This window comes from Catharus ustulatus, chromosome Z (genome assembly GCF_009819885.2).
Source record: "Catharus ustulatus isolate bCatUst1 chromosome Z, bCatUst1.pri.v2, whole genome shotgun sequence".
Classification (NCBI taxonomy): Eukaryota; Metazoa; Chordata; class Aves; order Passeriformes; family Turdidae; genus Catharus; species Catharus ustulatus.
The window spans coordinates 21,865,851-21,882,699 of NC_046262.2; the positions used below are offsets into that span (position 1 = coordinate 21,865,851).

Consider the following 16,849-nt stretch of genomic DNA (forward strand, 5'->3'; position numbering starts at 1 on the left):
TGGATGGGGTAATCAGGTTATGCCGATTCCATATGTTTCTAGAAATGATGGCAAGGGGCACAATCATTATGTAGCCTTGACTACTCCTTTATTCTGTCTTCAGTACAGGAAAACAGTTATTTTTGTAGACAGATGTTTTGAAATTTACTACATAAATTGTCCAGACCTTTGCAAAAAGTCGTACCTTATAGACTTTTCTAAGTTCTTGCTTATTGGTTCAACTGAAAATGCATATCTGAGGAATCAGAGAGAAAGGAAAGAACTTAATGGAAAAAAGGCCTTATTTGCATCTCCTAAGCAGGTGAGATTTCTCTGGAGTAGAAGGTTTAATGAAAAGGATTCTCTCTGAAATACTGAAAATTGATGTGTGAAATAGAAGGGTCATCTTGGAAGTCACACTACAGGGGAGGAAAGGAAAGAGGTAGACTGTAATCATCTCTTTTCTAAATGCAGTTTGTGTTTGGGAATTTTTTGGGTGGTCTGCTGAGGCAAAAAATGACAAAAGTTGCATTAGTTGGTCCTGGTGCCTCTTGCAAAATGAAGAAAAAAAGGATGTAAAAGTCAGCCTTACAGATGAGGCTCTGCAAAGTTCATTAGTTTTCATTGGTTTGAATACTGTGTATGTCGGTGCTCTTCTCCATTGTTTTCTGCTGGTGTTTCTGTATTAGTGGAAATAGTTTTACAGTATCAAAGAGGAGTTGTGTAACTGTGAATCAGGTCTGATGTATGTCTCTGCCTCTCCGTGAGTGTGTGGAAGAAAAAGTTTGTGGAGGGCCTAGAACCAGAGAAGGATTGGGGAAAAAAAAATTTAAAAATGCAGTTTTCAGTGGGTTCAGATTAATCAATTAAGAAGCAGGCAGATATAACCCTTCTGGTGTTGTATGGGAATAGCTGTGTGTCTGCCCATTGCATTCATACCCTGCTTAGTAGTTGTGCCCACACCTACCTGAAAGGGGCACACTTGCAAACTGAACTTCTCTACATTTACTAAAACCTCAAAAAATGTGAGGTAATTGAGCTACTTGGAATGACTTAAATTGTGACACTCGCTCTTTCATTTTAAGAATGTATTGCAGGAGCAACATACATAGATGTAAAATGTAAAAAAACCCTAAATTTTGCATAACTTTGGTAAATTACGTTTTTTTTTCCCCTGGATAGAGCCATATTTATTTTTGAGTTGTTCTATAGACTATTATAGAAAACAGGGGGGATCTTAGGTACTAAGAGGTATGCAAGTTAGAATAGATGTTTTCTTGGCTTAAATAGTGATAGGCAGTGATAGCTGCCTTTAGAAAGCAAAGGACCAGCCTTCTGAGAGAAGAGATATTGAGATAAAGAACATTTTTCCTCTCCTTCTTAGCTGTCACTTGTGCAGGCCTGATAGAGTGTACAATCTCTTCATCAGTTTATTCACCTCTATTTTCCAGACATTCATGCATTGTTACATGTTTGTCAGGTCCTCTGAGACACTTTGTGTCAGACATATTTTGCTATTGTTTGAGCTCTGAAAGGTTTTCTGAAAGGGTTAATCTTCCCCCCCTTCAATCTTTGGTTTTCTAGATGTTGTAGACATTTTATTTCAGAGTCAAATATCAAAAAAAAGGGAAAAAAAAAAAAAGGAAGAAAAGAGAGAACCCCATGCTGCATTCAGAGCTAAAATATTTGGCATGGGGCCAAACTTGGCGCCTGTAGCCCATATCATACTTCTTACAAATGCCTTCTGATAATTGCAGCAACATTTCTTGATAAAGTCTACAATATGTCACAAAGCTGACTGACTGTTTTGTATTAGGTTTGGAAGGCGAAACATAAACTTAGTATTTCTTTGTGTCAAATCCTTTGGTGAGCTCAGTGGTAGAATCTGTAATGATTTGAACTGATCTCAGTTGTTTTCTGAGGGTCATAAAATAAAGCGGCTTTGGCATCCTCTGTGTACTCGTTAGCTCCTGTTTCTGAGTCACTCGGCTTATCTCCAAAATCTACTTGTGTGGGGTTTTTTCTTTAATTTATTTCTTTCCCTGTTTTGTTGGTAACAGTAGCAATAATAGCTGCGTGAAGGACAGTAGCTTATTGAAACAGGGTTTTTTTTTTTTTAATTCAAGAAATGCCCTTGGATTAACAAATGGTTTTACTTACTTTGTCACAACTAATGAAACTAGTAATTGTCAGTATTTTCTTTTCAATTTTTTTTGTAAGATACTTCCTTTGAATTTGATGCAGTTTTGATTGTGATGCTGCTTCATGTGTCATATTTCAAGTTATGGTTTTAGATTTGCTTTCACCAACTGGTTCACTACATTTCCTTTAAAAGTCAGAAGTTTGAGATTTGTTAAGTTAGTGATTTTCTCAAAATTGCCCGCAGGCTTTGAAATGCTATTAATTCCTTCTATTAGATTGAAGCAATACTTGCTTTAAATTGCTTGTAATAGTACCAATTACTAATTTGAACATTAAAATTACATAAAAATCCATAAGTTACTATGATTTCAAAGCAGAACACTCAGTACCACAATTTCATAATTGTTTTTGATCTTGTTTTCTTGGCTCTACTTTGCTCTACTTTTCCCCCTTTACATAACTTCTGCACCCCTAAACTTAATTCTCTGTAGGATCTTTGCTTCACCCAATGTAAACCAGAACAACATTGTTTTCTGTCATCAACTCAATGCTTTCTGTAATCTTATTCAATTACTTTGTCTCAGTTTCTAACCTGTGTTCCTCTTGGATTCCCTGTGCCTCTTCATTCAAGTCTCCCTTGATTTTAGTTTAAAAGTTTAGTGCTTTTCAGTGGCATACAGCAGCTGGGATTAGAGACAAAAAGGATACGTACACTCAGTGTCTGTGCCCTTGAGAAAAAACAAGTTCTTTGGAAACTTTAGCAATTAAACTTCAGTTTTTAACAGTGCATGTTTTGTTTAGAGTACTTCGTGCTTTTTGAAATTCCTTTGTTTTGTGTATATATGCTTGGCTTAGTTTCATAAGGTTGTTAAGTAACACTTCTATGATATCTGGTTGTCCTCCCTAACCAAGACACTATTTCAAAGCAGTGGAACATATGCATTGAAAAGTATTACAAAATGGATGATTTTTTAAAGCTTTACAGTAAGAAATAGGAGATCCAGTTTAGCAGCACTATATCAAAAATTCTGTCTTTATCTGGCTGTAAAAGAAAATGTTGCAAATGATCAAATAAGAAAATGTTTTAGTAATCAAATGTAAAGCCTAATTAAGCTAATAGATAGTCTGTGGTTAGTCTGTGGTAACTGTTCCTGTTATGAAACATTACATGTTTTTCTGAATTTCACTTTCAGCTGTCTGGAACCTAGAAATAGTTCAGAATATCTACCCTGTAGAATTGGCTGAAGTGCATTGATGTGTTTTGTGGAGATAATGTCATGTCTTCTGATAGTATTTTAGCCCTGGAAAGCTACAACTTGAAGTCTACATGTTTCCACATGTGTTTTGTGTATTTGAATATTCTTGAGAATTTGAATATTCTCTACAGATAAATCATATTATATCAAGTACAGAAATGTATCTGAAGATGTTTTTCAGCAAATGTAAATTCCTCTCCTGTCCCACAGTGTAACTTTCTCTTTCTATGTGAAAAGGAAGATGTGCTAAGAAGTGTATGAATTATGTGCTTGCTTTAATTTCTGTTTTGAGTTCTTTTGATGTGAAAAGGGTTTTTAATGTGTTTTACCATTTGCTTTAAATTACGCCACTAGAAGAATACGATTTCAGTAGCTTTAAAAAAGCCTAAGTACCCAAGTTGTGCAGATACATTAGGGGAATTTAGCAGTCAGAATTTGTGTGCAGAAGTACCTGGAAGTATTCCCCAAACTGTTGCATTTTCTGAATACAACACTCATGAGCACAGCTGGAAAATTTAGGTTATGAATGGAAAATAGATTTTAGGACTTCAGTGCCCCTTGGAAACACAGCTTTTTAGTTTTGAGTTGCAGTAATTTCACGACTATAAGGCACACCTTAAAGCCTAAAATTTTGATTGAAACCCAGAAGTGCGCCTTATAATCTGATGTGCCTTATATATGGACAAAATTCGGAAATTTACCAACCCAGAAGTGTGAGCCACGAGCTGAGCGGGGCCCCGGAGTTCAGTGGGGCTCAGCACTGTTCGCAGTATTCCATTACTAATTGGTTACTTCATTGCACGTGGATCCTCGCTGAAGAAAAAAGTGCACCTTATAGTCCGGTGCACCTTATATATGGACAAAGTTTGGAAATTTGCTGACACCCGGAAGAGCGGTTTATAAACTGGTGCGCCTTATAGTCGTGAAATTACTGTACTTCATTTTTTTTGAGATTTTAGTAAAAGTGGATAAGTACAATAAAGGAAGGAGTAATATAAATGAAAAATTAGAGCAAATGTTTATGGCAAGCTACATTTCATGTTACTCTGATTCTATAATCATGTACTGTTCTCTTTCAGTTCTTCAAGACTGAGTATGTTTGTTTTAACATTATAAAGAGTATCACAATTTATTTGGGGTAAGCAAAGTAGTGGTCAAGTGTGGTATTAGAGTGACAATGATAAATAGAAGGCTTTAGCAGTCAGACATTAATAGCATTTTCATATTTGTCACTTTTGTTATGAGTATTTGCACTTCTCTGGAAGCAACAGTTCAAAATTGGTTTCAAGACAGGGTGGCCAAAATCTACAATTTTTTTGAGTTGGTTGGCAGCAGAGAAGTTCTGAGGTAGAGAATATCACATTTATAACTTGAGTAAGGGCTATTACTGCATTTACATGCTTTGTTTTGTGGTTGTAATAAGAGATTTAATACTTAACAAATGTATTCGTATGAGGCAGCTGCAATGATCTCATTGTGTTTGACCCTGATCTTCTGAAGAGACTAGTGCTTGCTAAACTGGAGCAGCATCTTGACTGACTGTTAAGTTGCTTAAGTTTAATTTCTCAAATATTAATTGCCTTTCTTGTCCATGCTCTTAGGACTGTGCATTGCTTTACTCCTTATATTTCAGCATAGATTTTTTTCATGAGTCTTTGGAGTTTGTTTTATGTTGCATGCAATTTGCCTCAGCAGTAATGCCAGCTTTGTTCTTCTCCTTTCTGGCATTCTTTCTTACGTTCTCCTTATGATCACAGCAAAGTGCTAGTCTTATCTGATTGAGATTACAGCTCAGGACTTGAATATTTTTGAGCACTTGTGACAAGACTTGGGAACTGATTTTGTTGTCTTGCTTTTTATGGTATTCAGGGATTTTAAAACAGAATAATGAGAGAACAGCTACCTTTTTTATGCATGCATTTTGTTTTCTCCATTTCTGTTCTTGTGTATTTATTTGCATATGCTTAGGGCTGATGTCTTGTAATGGTTTCTGTAAAACCTTATGACCCTTCTTTTATTTTCATAGTAAGAATGGAACCTTCCACTTAGTTTTTTAGCACTGCTGCAAAAAGCATATGCTTTTTGATTGCCTATTTCACCTTAAAGACACCTTCAGTTATTTCAGTATAATGTCTTTCTGGTGTGCAGTCTATCTGACAAATCAATACTAACCTCTTCTGATGCTGAATCCAGTAATACTGGTCTGGCTTATAGGTTCGTGAAGTGTGTTTTCCTGTCTTCAGGCTCTCAGGAGATACATGGAGAAGATTCAGTCACTTTTAAATGTATGAGTTTCTGCAAAGGAGCTATTCTAGAAAATATCTTATTTAAAGCACCCATTTTTCATGTGTGTTCTCTCAAGTACCACTGAGGAAATGCGGTAGTCAATGAGGATCCTGTAAAAAAATTAGTTCTTGCCCTTTTCTCCTTCAAAATGCCCTAGTGTTCTTTGTTGAAATGCTTTAATGATTGTCTACGTAGGACTAACCAGATGTGGTTAGGGAGAAGAGGATGGTGTCCTAACTAGGGGTACTAATAGGAAAGAGTGTCTGGCCCACTGGTGTCTTAGACTGCCAAGCAATTTCAGCAAACATGTTAGTTACACATTTTTATTACTCAGAATTTAACATCTGTGGCTGTCCTGCGAGAATGGGATACAGGAAGTTACCTGAGATGCTTTTTTTGTCTACTTTCTGTTGCTAACAGCTTAATTGATGCAAGATGCAGTCCTAGCCTTTGGTTTGTGTTCTGTTTGGTAGATGGATTTCAAGGATTTGTTTTCTTACTATTCAAAATCGAAGCTGCACATGCATGTTGCATTTTATTGACATAATATCTTGCCTTGGCTGTAAGAATTGTCAGATGTGCCATAATGTGACATTGTTACGTTGTTTGTCAAATAAATGAGAACTTAGGATTTCTTTCTTTCTTTTATTTTATTTTTTTTTTTTAATTCCATAACTATGTAGAAATCTTTCTTACTTAACTACTTTTTCTCTGCTGTGAGATACCTCTGAAGCAGAAACGCTTTCCTGATCAACCTGTAAAGCTTGACTCAGAGGCTAGTTAAGTATTACACTGAAGTTTAACATTTGAGGCAGTGGAACATCAGCAAGAAATGAACATCTTGCAAGTTAAAGACCAAGACAAACCAATGCACCCCTCCCCTCCAATAAATCCCAAAACGTTTCACACTTGCTCGAATCTAAAGCTGAGAGGGAGGGACTGTGTGTTACAATTTATAACTTGGTCCTACTCCCACACTTGACCCACTGAATTGCCTACTGTCTGCTGCTCTGTTTTACAAAAATGAGTACAGTAATTTCACGAATACAAGCCGCACCAATTTGACTAAGATTTTGCTCCTAAACCGGAAATGCGGCTAATACTCAGGAGCGGCTAATACAACCTCAGAAGTGCCTGCCAGAGTGCTGAGCCGAGCAGCTGCAAAGTCGGCATTTTGCGATTGTTACAAATCGCTACTCTGTTGCACTGCGGGTGGAGTCTGGCTCCCTGTAGGCAGCACGGGGGGCGGGGAGAGAGGCGGGAGAGCTCTCTTTCCTCCTCTGCCACAGCCCAGGGGAGAGACGGGGGGGGCCGGGCGCCGCCATTGCTGCGGCCCGGGGAGGAGAGGGGGGACCCGGGCCGCCCCTACCGCGGCCCGGGGAGGGTGGGGGAAGCCCGCGCCGCCATTGCTGCGGCCCGGGGAGGGGGGGGGAAGCCCGCACCACCATTGCTGCGGCCCGGGGAGGGGGGGGGAAGCGCGCGCCGCCATTGCTGCGGCCCGGGGAGGGGGGGGAAGCCCGCGCCGCCATTGCCGCGGCCCGGGGAGCGGGGGGGAAGCCCGCGCCACCATTGCCGCGGCCCGGGGAGGGGGGGGGAAGCGCGCGCCGCCATTGCTGCGGCCCGGGGAGGGGGGGGGAAGCGCGCGCCGCCATTGCTGCGGCTCGGGGAGCCGACAGGAGCCCCGCGCAAGCCATTGCTGTGGCCCGGGGAGCCGACGGGAGCCCCGCGCAGCCATTGCCGCGGCTCGGGGAGCCGACGGGGTGCTTTGTCCCCGCCCGCCGCCGCCGCGGCAGGAGCGGGGAAACTCCGTCCCTGCCCGCCGCCGGCGCCACGGGCGCGGGAAAGCTCCGTCCCCGCCCGCCGCCGCTGCCGTAGGAGCGGGGGAAGCTCCGTCCCTGCCTGCCACCGCGGGGCAGCGCCGACCCGGGGTGACCGAACCCAGTGGCAGCAGCGGCCGGCCCCGAACGGCAGCACCGGGCTGGGCCACCTGGCCCTGTCAGCGGCCCCTAGCGGGCCGAGCCTGCACAGCCTTAGCTCAGCCAGTAAACCCCGCCCTCCCGCGGTTCTGTTACTAATTGCACGCGGGTCCTCACTGCGAATGACAAAGCGGCTTATATTCGGGTGCGGCTTATCTATGGACAAAAACCAAAATGTTTGCCAACACCCAGTGATGCGGCTTATATTCAGTGCGGCTTGTATTTGTGAATTTACTGTAATTTGCATTCAGCGTATTTTGAAGTCATGGAGACTATGATGCAGGGCTATAGTGCATTGTTTGTTACCTCTTGTGCCAGGCACAAGGGCTTGAAGACATTTTTGAATTTTACTGTATTATCAGAAGGGTAAGTTCCAAGCTTCTGAACATCCACTGTTCTGTCTCTACCTAAATGGATTCTCATGGTTTTGTCATGAATATGTTGCATTATCTGCATATTAATAATTCATTGAGTAATTTAGCTTTTCCACACTGTATATCCTTTAAGTGTTGTTGGATTTTCAGTATAATGGCATGTAAGCAGAGTACAGTAATTTCACGACCATAAGGGGCACTGGAATATAAGGCACACCTCCGGGAGCGGCAAATTTCGCAACTTTGTGCATTATATAAGGCGCACCAGACTGTAAGGCGCACTTTTTTTTTGCAGTGAGGAGCCGTGCCGCGTGCAACAAAATAACGAATTAGTAACGGAATCCTGCGATTGTGGAGTTTACTGGCAGGTGGTCAATTTGCAAACATTTTTCACAGATCGGCGTAGGCTTTCAAAGGCAGCCCCAGGCGCCCTCCCTGTGCAGCAGGCTCTGACACTGCCACCCGCCCCCGGTGCCAGCTGGCGCGGCTCAGCGCAGCCACGGGGCAGCCTCCCCCTTGTGACTCCGTGCTGCCGCGATGCTGTTCCCCCTCGCGGCTCTGCAGAGCTGCCATGCCGTTCCCTTGCTGGGCTCGGCGCTGCTACTGTGCTGCCTGTCCCTCACTCGGGCCTGTCCCTCGTTCAGCCTGGCACTCCTGCCGTCCCGCCTGTCCGTCACTCAGCTTGGCGCTCCTGCCATGCTGCCTGTCCCCCGTGGCTCGGCACTGCCACTGTGCCGTTCCCACTAGCAGCTCCGCGGTGCTGTGGTGCCACCTCCCCCTCGCGGCACGGGGCTCCTGCGGCGCTGGGGCTGCAGCGGCTCGGGGGGGGTCGCGGCTCGCAGCAACACGGAGTGGCCGCAGCTTGTGGCAGCTTGGAGTGACAACCCGCTCCCTCCCTCCCTGCGCTGCCCCGGCGCTCCGGCAGCTCCGTGCAGCTCCAGGAGCCCCACGCCGCCCTGGCGCTTCGAGTGCCCTGTGCCGCGTTGGGAGCCCCGTGCCTCCCTGAGCTTTTCCCCCGGGCCGGCACAGCCCGAATGCCGGCGGGCTTGCCCTGTACTGCCACTGCCCCGATGCCACCAGCTGCCCCCCTGCCACCGGGCCTGCACCGTCGGGCTTTCCTCCCCTGCCCGGGCTGCACCGCCGCGCTTTCCACCCCTCACCTGCACTACCCCGATGCCACCGGCTTCGCCCCCCCCCCCACCCCCGCCCAGGCTGCTCGGCGGCCGCCAGCTTTTCCCCCAAACTGGCGCTGCCCTGATGCCACCAGGCTCGCTCCGGCCCGGTGCTGGCCTGATGCCGCCGCCAGGCGGGCTCTGCTTGGCTCGGGATTGTTGCGGGCTTGCACTTCCGGGTTGGCAAATTTCGCAACTTTGTACATTATATAAGACGCACCGGACTATAAGGTGCACTTCTGGGTTCGGGCGAAAATTTTAGTCAAATGGACGCGCCTTATAGTCGTGAATGTTTTGCTGTTTTGCTGTTTAGTTTTGTGAATTTTTGTGGTAACACAATGTGTAAAGCCTCCCTCCCTGTCTGCACATCCCTGCTATCTCTATCTATTATGAACTATCAGATTGTTTTAATCAGTTGTATTAATCTTCATGAGAAGGCCCCCAGTGCCTGTAAAGACTATTCTTTTTCCCTTCTTCTTTATTATGAGAAGCTGATTGACCAATCTGCACCCATAACACTGAAAATTTGAAACTAATTTACCTTTTGAATCTCCCTAGATATTTTGATTTTTCCTCTTTCCAAGTGTCATATTATTGCTGAAACAATAATAGAATTTCATTATCTCTTTGGTAAGTTGAAACACAGAGAAATTTATTTCTACAAGACTGCAGGGCTACTGGTGACCTTATAACAGATAAGACATAACCTTATAACACATAGACTATAATAAAATAAAACAGAGATGTCAAAATTTTGTCTACTAATACAGTTCAAGGATTAAATATTAAATGACTGTAATATCTGAATAAACCCTGTCAAATCATCAGTAGCTTTTACCAAGCAGATATCTGATAGAGATGGCATTGGTGTGTTGTTCACACGCTTGTTCAGCAGGTAACCAGGAAGCTGTGCATAGGAGTAAATGCTGATGTAGCATGCTGGCTTTCTGGCTGATGTAATATAATTAATAAAAACGTAACTGGGTAATATGGAGAATTAGTGTTGCCATGATGCTGTTGAAGGTTTTAGTAATTTGTAATGACTTGATTGTGGAGCCATCCCACAATATGTACTGCCTCCTTTACTATATCCTAAAACTATTGAGCTATCAGAAGTTGAATGGCATTCTTCGTTGGTGATATGTTGGCCCCTTTGAGGCAAGAATGAAAGAAAGAAAAATCAGACTAAATGCATCAGATTGTAACACATCATTTTTGTTTCCTATTTTCTTATTTGCTTTATCATTTCTTGTGTTTTTGCTCACAGCTGTATTTACGTAGCCCTCCTAAATAGATGAATGATAACAGAGTAATGTGTTAACTTTGTTTTACATTGCAGTAGAAAGAAAAAGCAATCTCCAGGGCATTTTAAAATACACAGTGTAGTGGTTTGGCAATTGAATAGAACAACTACATCTAGTGTGAGCCGCTATACAACAGGAGGTAGTTTTCCATGTAAAGGAAAGTAACAAAAAGTTTAAATAGTCTTAGTTATGAGAGCAGGCCTTGGCCATAAGCTTTGCTGTAGCTTTTGCTAAACTTAAATACCAGGTTGAACTATAGGACACTTAAGGATGTGACAGGGACTTGAGTCTTGGGCACAGATGTATCTTGAGATAGCCCAGGCCTAGTGTTGGGGGAGGAAGCATGTTTAGAATGATCATGGTTTGAGGGTGTGTGAGGAGGTATTCTTCAGTATGACACTTACTAGTAAAAACATTGAAATAGCCTTGTCAACATAAGGATTTGCCCAGCTTGATGTGGATGGAGTTGTGTCTGTGAATTATTTTTGCTAAATACTTCCAGATCTGTCAGGGACCAGCTCTGGTGTTTGTAGGTGAATTCAACTCCTCTGTGTGGAATTTTTTGCCGCTTGTTTCAGATCTTGGCCTGGCAGCTTAAAAAAAGAAAAAAAAGAGAGAAAAAAAGAGAGAAAAAAATAGGTCTGTGGCCACATCAGTCTGGAGGTAGAAATCTCTTCAGATAAGACCACATGCTTGTGTCACTTGCTATTCTTCTATTCTTGCTTATCTCTTGATACTGCCATTTTCATGAGAGCAGCCACACAGTGAATGGTAGCTCTTAATGAAACTGCTTTTGGTATCAGTATTAAAGCCTATACATACCAGCCTCTGCAACCAAAACCATATTTTCTCCTCACAGCTGTTTTCAAACTTCTGTGACTTCAGAAAGACTTGTGGCTCCAGTCTGTCATGCCTTTTTTTTTTTTTTTTTTTTTTTTATTGTTTTGTGGAGTTTGTCTTTTTGGTTTTATGTAGGTTGTTTAAATTAGTTTTTACTTTCCTCAATATGTGTGCTTCCCACAAGATTATTTCTTGGATTACGCACCTGTTAAATAAAATAAGTCTCTGTCTCTTTCTGCTTCCACACCAATTTTCTGCATGCCACCTAACTACAATACCTTACCACAGAGTTATTTAGGATCCTTCAGTTTTTCCTTTAGCTGTCATTGTTGACGTGAATCATGTTGGCCTTCGCAGACCTAGTTTTCTGACTGTAGTTTTACTGACATTGGCAAAAGGTTTCTGTTTTTATCAGCTGAAATGCAATACTAAGGGACATGACATTATGATGCAAAACCTGTATACCTACAGTCTAATGTCTCTAATGGCTTCAAATGCTCTGTATTGAACTTCTCCATAGTGAAAAAATTAGCTTCTTTGCAACTTTTTTTAATCTCTTGTTGATCTTTGTTGAACCTTCACATGTCCTGATGATAAACCATCATCCCTACATGGGATGATATTGCATGAAGTCTACCCTGATTGTTTTGAGCTAAAAAGTGATCTGTTAATATATTCTGATTCAGAATGTTGTACTGACTGGTGTCATTGAAGGCACAGCCAACATAAACATTTAACAGAATGAACTCTGACTTTCCTTTTTTATAGGAGTAATCACATCAATTTAAGTATACATTTTTGCTTCTGAAATGGTATTGGCGCTATACTGGGGTTTTTCCATGTATTAACTGTGTTTTTGCCAGCCCTCAACTGCTTCTGAAAAGCATTCTGAAGGAGAGACAGGAAAGAAAGAAAAACGCCAATAAGAGGAGAAGAATTCCGTGTTTCTTAGTTAGGTAAAGGATCCCATGTTAGATTACAGTAATTTCACGATTATAAGCCGCACTGAGTATAAGCCACACTTTCCAGGTGCCAGCAACTTTTCATTCTTTGTCCGTACATAAGCCGCACCTGATTATAAGCCGCAAATTACAATACAGAGTGTGATAAAAGGTATCTATTCTATCACCATCTGTTGAGGATGGGGGCAGTGATCCTTATCTCAACAGCAGATATTCTGCTAATGGGCCATCCATTGAAACCAGGCAGGGCATTGTTCTTTATCTTTTCACAACCCATCCTTCCTCCAGGGAGTCATTTTCTGCTAATGGCCCATTGAGTCCCACTGTGTGACTGATAAAATTACTGCATCCCATTGAGAGATGCTCCAGCCAGGGGGAAGAGCCCGATATTTCTTACCAAGATAAAAACAGAGGTTTTGGGACACTAAGGGAGCCCCTTTCTCCACTGGACTCCAGAGGAAAACTGGATTTCTCCATAACACCACTGGACCTCCAGAGGGAAACTGCACCTTCTGCAGGAGCACTGCTCCGACTGAATCACATCTGTCACTGCAGGAGGATGCAACCACCATTTAATGGGACTGCTACCAACACCCTGCCTGACGGGGTGTCAGGTTGTACTCTGACTTTGTCAGGGTTTGGAGTTTGTTTCTTTGTAGTACTGTATTTCTATTTTAATTTCCCTAGTAAAGAACCGTTATTCCTAATTCCCATATTTTTGCCTGAAATTCCCTTGATTTCAAAATTATAATAATTTGGAGGGAGGGGGTTTACATTCTCCATTTCAAAGAGAAGCTCCTGCCTTTCTCAGCAGACACCTGTCCCCCAAACTAAAACAGCAACTTTTTGTTCTTTGCCTGTATATAAACCACACCTGATTATAAGCCGCACTTTGGGTTCGGACCAAAATTTTAGTGAAAATGGTGCCTCTGAATCAGCACTTTTGCTAGCTGATGTCCTGATTACGCTGACCCTACCATTGTTTCCAGACTGTGACAGAAAGTGGTCCTTTTCAGGCATCAGTTGTTAATTGTATAAAATCTGATGTTAGATTATAATGGCAAGGGCATTGAGAAATTTTAAGAGAAATTGTTAAAGAATAAGTGTTAAGGTAATCTAGTTCTAGTTCTTACTGCTAATTTTAGCCCTTTACACCAGTAATTTAATAAAATGTTACCAAAATACATTATCATCAGCAGAACAGTCTTCTGTAACTTAACCAAGTGTTTAGGCAAGTGTTGGATAACTACTTTTTCTGTAATACTGGTTCTGTTAATTAGAGCTGGTTCATACTACTACTGTTTTGGATTTGGTAAATTATGATGTAATCCTCCCATGGTGGCTGTAATCTTTGATTATTGCCACCAGATCTTTTTGAGTTACAGGGCTGGTTCTCTCTGCATGATGTCATGCCAGAAGTAGAAGCCTTTTTGTTAAGGAGGTGTAAAAACTACTTTTATAAAAATGCTTTTTGAAAAAAAGTCTTGAGATCTTGAAAAATATTTGTAGACTTGAACAGCACTGTATTTTCATTTAAAGAATCCTGTGACTATCTTTTCAAAATAGGAGCTTATATTTCTAAAATATTGTGACTTTTTTTTTTCAAAGACTCTTAGGAGAATTGTGTATTGGCTCTGAAAGAAAAAAGAGAAAAAAAAAGAAACTAAGAAAGAAAAAACGAGTCTTACAAATTTTTATCTTCTGATTCCTGTGATTAGAGCAGGCTCTTTACCCATATCTTCTCCCCTTCAGACACATAGCTGAAATAACAGACTGTAGAGTTCATACTTACAACAAATGAGGGGCTTTCCAAATTGGAAAGTTTCTGGAGAGATTGAGACAGAGTATTTAAAATATCTTGGGGAAGAAATGAAATGTCCCTCTTCTGTTTCTTGCATATTAAGCAGGTAGAGGATTTGGAACCTGTGTCTCATATCTCTTGTATTGCACATGTAATGAAGATTATTAGATTTCAGATTTTTTCAACTGAATGCTCTTTCAGGTTTTGATTTCTAAGAGAACATACTTACCTTTTACCTGTGTGAGCCTGGTCTTTCTCAGTTTTCTCAGGCAAGGATATTAATCTCTGTTAGGTGAAAGTCGCTAGAATTTAAGGTGATTATTGCAGGTCTGGGTGGAGAATCTTATTTTGCTAGAGGAGATACTGATGTTTGTGTTGAAGTGCAAGTTGGCTGGATGGCTAGTGGATTGGGATTTTTGTGTTTAACTCCATAGTTGATACAGAAAATGTAAGATAACGTTTATACCTTGGAATAGTGAAACGAATGTTTGACTTCAATGTGTGTGTCTAGAAGTGAAGTAGGCACATAGTGTATGTGTGTATATGTAGATTTATAGGAGACAGCGTCATTAAATGTGTGCAAATAATATGTATATAAAAGCCTCAAGAGGCTACTTTTTAAAGCAAATTATTAATATTCTTTCTGATATTTGTACAGTGGTATTACTTAAATTGATTTAATAAAGGTTTTTCAAAGTTAGTGAAAATGCAGTACAGTTAAATACTCTCCCTCTCCCTTCTCCAACATCCTCCATTCCATCCCCTCCACGATCCATTTCTGCCCTTTCTCTGTTCTTCTTCCCCTTTCTTCATTCACTGTCAGGAAGGGATGCCTCAGAAGAGCCATTTCAGCTCAGCACGCCACCGTCAGAGACTAGTGGAATCATCAGCTACAAAAGTGAGTGCCTTTATTGAAGGACCATTTCTAAAATGGAATGTTGTGTCAACAGAGGATTTGTTGCTAAAGAGAAGCTCTGTGTGCTTTGGTGGGAAATTTAGTTATTTTTACTCATCTGCAAGTGATATAATCACTATGTCTAAAGGTGAACTTCAGCACTGAATTGATTCCTACTCAAGTGCAGTAATTGTTTTTTTAACTTTAAAAAGTTGTGGGAAGATTTTGGTTGTATCTGCAAAATGTAATAGAAACCGTATGAAAAGTTCCACTTTGCTTTTATTAGTTTGTGTGATGTCTTTTTGTAAATCCATGTGCAGTTCATTTGTCTCATTCTTAAACAAAAGGCTTTCATTGAATAAAAAATTGGCAAGGATATGGAAAATATTCAAACACTATTATCAAGTACTACAAAGCAATAGAAAGTTTTGGAATAAAAAAAAATAGACTGCCATCAGAAGACGATATGAACAGATACATTAGCAGTACTTGCTAGCTCATAAGACTGTTTCAACTTTTTAGAGATGTACTCAGAAAATGTGATAGGTTCAGTGAGGGTGGTGTTACTATGGAACTTAATAAAATACACTGTAGTGGATATTTTAGATCACCAATGTTTGCCTGTATTTATTTTGTGCTACTTTTTTGAGAGATTCCAGCAAATCTGAAACTGTGTATCCATTACTACCACTGCCTGGAAATCGCATTTTTCACTTTATTTGAGATATTGCAGAATTGATTGCAGTATTTACATACAACTTTTGATACAGGTTGAAGTATCTGTAGTAGTAGCTCTGAGACAGCGATCCTGGTTATGAAATAAAATCCCTGGTTTTATATTTTGTCTTGCATTCTGGTTCGGATTCCAAGTACTGTTAGACTAATTTTTTCTGTTTCTGTATGTGTTAATTCATTAGATATTATGTTGACTTTTACCATTTCTTTCAGCATGTAGCAACATTATCAATACTAAAATATCCTTTTGGGGTTCTGGGGGAAGGGCATTTTGGGGTTTAAAGGAGCAAAATAAGTCAAACACACACACACACACACACACACACACAGAGAAGGTATATGTTTATATACACACAGATATATCAGCCTGTTCTCTTGACAAGCCACTTTCTGGGTGCATTACTGCTTGATTTCTGCAATAGGTAGAGCCTCAATGTGTAATGGAAAAATGTCTACTGGAGTGCAATTCTGTGGATGTAAGTGTGCTAGGTTTTGCTCCCTCCTCTTATCTAGTTTTCCTGCATTTTTTCATCATGCCCCGGTGCCCTACTGTGCATCTGGATATACCTTGTCAAAGGTAGGTATGCTGTCAAAACCTCAATCTGGTAGCTACAGAGTAACCTTGATATTTGCTCTTCTGTTTTGTTTGGGACAGAAGGACCAGAAAGGATCTTGATTGGTGTTTGTAGAGTCCCTAAGCTACTGTGCTTCAGTTTCTTTGTTGCTGGGAGAACATCCTGATGCACTGGGAGCAAGCCAGCAGCTCAGCTCTGCTGGATACCAGCCCAGCATCCAGAGGGGGCTGTTACCACAGACCACATCAGCTCCACCTCTCCCCCTACAATGACTGCCAGCAGTTTCAGCATGACCATCTGCTTAGAAAAGACTTCTGAGCACATAGGAAGAACATTGCTCTGGTTTAGTGTTTTGTTTTGATTAAAATGTGTCTAGAGAGAGAAAGCAGGTTAAGAGGAAAGAGGATGGAGGGGAGGAGAGGGAGGAGAAGAGAGAAGGCAGTTAAGAAGCACTTCTTCAGTGCCAGTGGGAAAGTAGAAAAAAACCTGCAAGTTCATAGTTCTCTGTCATCTGCAGGTCACACACCTAATCTCCTCCCTCACTGTCCAGGC

General features: G+C 41.5%; 1 protein-coding gene across 7 annotated transcripts in view; it reads left to right on the forward strand.

The window, feature by feature from the left end:
- The window catches only part of MAST4 (microtubule associated serine/threonine kinase family member 4), a 290,337-nt gene that overhangs the window by 102,047 nt on the left and 171,441 nt on the right, over positions 1-16,849 (forward strand). For 4 of the 7 annotated variants that reach the window (XM_033085236.2, XM_033085235.2, XM_033085237.2 and 1 more), the window contains exon 4: positions 14,916-14,990. The exons of the other annotated variants lie outside the window; for them this stretch is intronic. In XM_033085236.2, the coding sequence (XP_032941127.1) occupies positions 14,916-14,990 (75 nt within the window). The remainder of the gene's footprint in view (positions 1-14,915; positions 14,991-16,849) is intronic. 7 annotated transcript variants of the gene reach the window in all.